General features: G+C 38.3%; 1 protein-coding gene across 1 annotated transcript; it reads right to left on the bottom strand.

Annotated features, from left to right (window-relative positions):
* Nucleotides 1-874: 874 nt before the first annotated feature.
* LOC308511770 (nuclear cap-binding protein subunit 2-like) lies at nucleotides 875-1,210 on the bottom strand (the record flags this gene model as incomplete). Its single annotated transcript, XM_081081671.1, has 1 exon — nucleotides 875-1,210. The coding sequence occupies one exon, from the start codon at nucleotides 1,208-1,210 to the stop codon at nucleotides 875-877; it is 336 nt and encodes a 111-aa protein (XP_080937797.1).
* Nucleotides 1,211-5,248: the final 4,038 nt, after the last annotated feature.

The raw sequence follows: 5,248 nt of genomic DNA, 5'->3' as shown, positions 1-5,248 counted from the left end.
ACAATGTGAAGAACAGGCTTTAGTGGTTTTAAGCAAGTAAGGCTTTGGGGTTGTTTGCTATTGTAATCTAACCTAACCCATGTTATATAACAATAGACAAAGTAAGTAAAGTATTGTAAACTGCATTATGAAGGAGAGATGTGCCAATGTGGGTGTAAATGAGCTAAATCCTTACCTATGAAAGGAGGAAGTCAATACTTAATGTTTAAAATGAAAATAAATAGTACAGAAAGTTATGTTATTTAGAAATTTAGAGGAAACTACGAGGAAAGAAAAAAATACTGCTAAAAAATTAAAACTTATTGCCCAGGGAATAAGTCTAGGGTAGAAACAGGTGGGGCAGGAGGATTTTGGCTTTCATTACAAACTCTCCCGAAATTGGTTATGTTTATAAGTAACGTGCTTGTATCCTTTGATATATATTTTTAAATTTCTGTTTATTTGTCTTTATTTTATGCAAGCTCTAAAAAATGATCATTTGTGCTTTGGTTGACTCAGATATTAAATACTTAATTTATTCCTGAATAACATTTTACTTTTGACAACCTGATGGTCAAACTAGTAATCTGACAGCCAACTTCAAAATTACAAGAATAAAAGAATGTTTGTGTTTATGCCATTTATTAATTTTTTAGAGAGAAAGTACATCAAAAGGGTTTCTGGTCAGAAAATAAAGTAATTAAAAATGGTTGTGAGATTATGAGGTATCTTCTCACCTGGGAATATTCTTTAAAAGACCTTTGGAGGGGCTAGAGCTGCAAATTTTTCACTTGGGAGTTTCTCTCTAATCATAGGCCTGAGACTCTTTTTCAAAGTCTCCTCTCTCAGCATCAAAGTCTTCACAACACTGTCTGCCCTCTCTAAAGCTTACATCTCACTCTGTGTGGATGGTATGGTCATCTAAGATGGTCCCATTTAGGAACCACATGGCATTTTCAGCATCAGCTCTGTTGTAGTATTCTACAAAACAGAAACCACATGGTGTTTTCTTATCCAAGCCCATAAATACATTTCTGATATCACCACATCTACTAAAGAGCTCAAATATTTGCTCCTCAGATGTACAAATGGAAAGATTCCCCACATATAGAGTGCAGCTTTCCTTCAGTAATTTTTCATGCTCTCTGTTATCGGCACTGAAATGCTGGCTCTGGTCCTTGTTCAGCTCCAGGTAGGAGTCACTGGACAGAATCTTCAGGTCTTTGGACATGGTGCTCAGCGAGCTCTGTGAGGGCAGCCAGTCATGATCCAGCTTGGCAGCAGTGACACCAACAAAACCCTAAATTTAATTTTTTAAAAGAGTAAAGTTACAAGACGGGAAGAAGAAATAAAAACCTGTGGATACTTAAGAGATTTGTGCCAAGATGCATACACACCTCAGCTTTTGACCAAGAGGATCATGTCAAGGCAGACCCCAAATGGAATGTGCCAGGTCCCAAGAACATGGGCATAAAATCTGATTTTGCAATTCTTCCTGAAAGGTAAGTTATGCTGCCTTTGGTTGACTCAGATCTTACATACCTAATATATTACCAAATGATATATTTAATAACAGTATGGTGTTAGAAAATATGGTATAAAACAGTAAAAATTGATCAAATTTTCATAGATAATCAGTACTACTATCATTTCTAATCAAGAACTAGACATCAGATAGGTCACATATATAATCAGGGTCAAAGTACAAATACAGTTGTGACATACTCTCTCATAATTTAAAATAAATATGTGATTCAACTTTATAATATATGGTCCCTATATATACTAAGATATATATAATACCAAGTATATAAATAAAATAGCTCTATAAAAATGAAAACTCTCTAGTATAATTTTGATCTAAATTAAGATTAAATTTTATTAATAATTCCACTAGTCATATTAGACTTTAGAAGGACTCTTATTTAATTATTTGAATATTCCAAGCCTGTTTTTAAAAACTTCCCAGAGAATTTTGACTAATGCCCTTTTCTTTCTTCACTAAATGTTCCTACTATGATCAGAGGCATTACAAATAATTCAATTGGTTTTAGCTACACTTTTCAAAAATTGGCACTAGTTCCCCCACACACACTATTTTGTAATGATTCCCACATTTTAGTGTGAAGGGAAAATCTGCAGAACCAGAAAAAAATGCATATTCTTTCAGATCACCCTTAAGAGATTCTGACTCAGTAGATTTAGAGCAAGACCAAAGAACTTACATTTAAATTTTAACCTGAAACCCTCGGTGATCCAGATGCAAGTTGTCCTAGGACCACACTTGGAGATTTCTCTTAACAAACATTTAATGAGCACTCTTTATTTGTCAGGCACTATACTAGGTGCTATGAATATGTAAATGAAAAAGAGACAGTGGAAGTAAAATTTTCAGAAAGGACGGTATCCTCAGTACCTCACATTAACAATGACTTGTACACACATTAAAAATCCAATGAATATCTGCTAAATGAACGAATACATGAGTTCAGAATTGGTGATGTTCAAGTAAACAAGAAACAATACAGTGTGATCAGTCCTATTTTAGAGATTTATATAAAGGAAAGGGAGAAGGGAACTAACATTTTCTGGGGATCTACTAGTACTTCATGGTGTACACTGTATGCATTTTCTACTATATCCTACAGGAGGAGAAGCAATGACTCAGCTTGGGGAAATCAGAGAATATTTCCAGAGGAGGGGCTGCATGCAATGATGAGAGAGAGAGAGGGGGGAGAGAGAGAGAGAGAAAGAGAGAGAGAGAGAGAGAGAGAGAGAGAGAGAGAGAGAGAAAGAGAGAATTGGATTGGGGGAGGATGGATGTAGAAATTTAGGGAATGAAGCAGACAGAGAAAACATGTGCAAGGGAAGAATGTAGTCAAAGAAAAATAAAAGCATAGAAAACTGAAATGGAAGCCTAAATAAACCAGGTGCAAACAATAATGCTGTACAATTCATAGCAATGCCCCTGCCTATTTAGATGTCATTTGAAGGGCAGTGGGAAACCCAGTACCCAAAATCATCTTCCTGACAACCTGCAAATGATTTCTGAAAGTATGCCACTGGAAACTCATATTTTGAATCATTGACAAATTGCCTCATTAAAAAATAAATATCCTTCCCATACTTACTAGATTGGCAGATCTGAGAATGTGATAGCTATAGTGGATTTCATTTAATCCAGGTGTTGCATAACGTTCCCCATAATTTCTTTGTAGATGAGTTGGCAAAATATAGGGTGTATGCTTCAGCTGTGTGTTGAGATGAGTTTAGAACTAACCAGAACAACAAATGATTTGGTGTCAAACTATAAAGGAAGTTCTAGCAATGAGTCAAAATGTTTTATTCTTAGCTGTGTCTTGTTTGGCTCCTTTATAATTTAGCTTACTACTAACAATAGCTTTTAAACTGGTCAAAGAAGCCCAAAGCTAGAATAGGTTGCCTTCAGGTACAATGAACACTAGACACTAAGGGGTTCAAGGCAACCCTGGAATACACCTTGCCCAGTATTCAAACAGTGGAGAGGCCTTCTTCAACCAGTGTAGTGTTAGGAATCAAGGATGAATTCTGAAGTCAAAAGACCTAGTTCAAATTTCAGCTTCACTACTTACTTGCAATGTGACCATGGGCAAAGTGCTTAACCATACTGATTTCAATACCTATTCTAAGTCTAATTTTAAAATCTGAATAAAGGTTTGGTTGGAAGACAAGGGCTCATTCTAGGCAGAGAGGACAGTGTGTACAAAGGTATGAAGGCTTGATGGGGTGTGTTCAGTTTGATATTATTTAGGCAAGAGAATGAGGAAAAGATAATAAGAGATAAGACTGAAAGGGTAAGCAGGGCCAGGTTCTGAAAGGCCCTTGTAAGGCATGTGGAGAAGTGCTGGGGTCCAGCCCCAGTGGTCCAGGGGTTCCCAAAGGTGTGGACGGAGTCGGCGAAGAATGTTTTACACGGAGACAGTGTTCAAAACTCTCTAGCTTTCCTTAGTCTCCGTGGATCTTCCCTGTGCCTGGCTGAGGCCACAGAGAGAGAGATCCCAAGGCAAGCTGAGCCTTTATTTTATAGTCAGAGGTAAACAAGGTAGTGGTTTCCAAAGTTACACTTTTCTTGTGAGTTTCACTTGTTTACACTGTTCTTGTGAGTTTCACTTGTTTTTGTTCTTGTGAGTTTCACTTGTTTACACCATGGTTATACTTCCGGCACTTCCTCAGCCCATTAGCTTCCCAGATAAGATCTAGGGAGCCCCATAAGGTCAAGCCTAATTATGCTAAGAGGACTGTGCCCTCTAAGCTGGGAATTGTTTGTGACTTTGCCCACAGGTCAGTCCGAGGCTTAACCCTATATCAGCTCCCTACAGAGAAGCTTGGACTCTACCAGTAAGCAGTGGGGAGATAGTGCATGTTGCAGTATAGGAGTGATGTGATCTGACTTGCATTACAGAAAAATTCTAGCATAATTGCAAAGAACAAATTAAAGGGGGAGTAGGTCTAGAGGCAGGAAGACCACTTAAGAAGCTATTTAGCCCTAGCTGGTTTTGCTCAATGGATAGAGGGTCAGCCTGCCGGACTGAAGGGTCCCAGGTTTGATTCCAGTCAAGGGCACATGCCTGGGTTGTGGGATAGATCCCTAGCGGGGTGTGTGTGCAGGAGGCAGCCAATTAATGATTCTCTCTCATCATTGATGTTTCTCTCTCCCTCTCCCTTCCTCTGAAATCAATATATATATATTTGTAGCCCGGTGCACAAAAATTTGTGCACTGGGGGGTGGTGGTGGTCCCTCAGTTGTTAAACATTTATCATCACAACACTGACCACATTGGTGGTGGTGGTGGTGGTCTTGTCAGAATGTGTTATATTGTGCAGATGAAAATATACTTAAACAGATTTGATGTAGATATTTTCAAAGATGGAAGAATTGTCCCTGTCAACTATTTTAGTTGATTCATATCTTCACTAACTGTCATCATTGCAAAGTTTTCAGTCCCCATATGGATTGCTGGATATAACAGGTCATGCGCTGTCCCTGTCCTTTGTAGCCTTTGTGACCTTAAGGACTCTAGTTTTCCATTTATATGTTTAAGTACCAACCTTACCGGCTTAAAAATGTAAGCTTTTAACACTGCTCTCTCTGTTCCATATCCTTCCGATGAAAAGTGGAGTTGGGTTGCAGCACAGGAGAGAAATTCAGAAGGGGAATATTGAAGTAATGACTGCAGTAGGAGAAAAGGGAACCCATTACCCTGGCCACAGGAGCTGGTGCCCTGGGCCA

Source organism: Myotis nattereri (assembly GCF_964212035.1).
Source record: "Myotis nattereri genome assembly, chromosome: X".
Lineage (NCBI taxonomy): Eukaryota > Metazoa > Chordata > Mammalia > Chiroptera > Vespertilionidae > Myotis > Myotis nattereri.
Note: the sequence above shows the minus strand (reverse complement) of the source record. Positions and strands in the feature narration are given on the sequence as shown.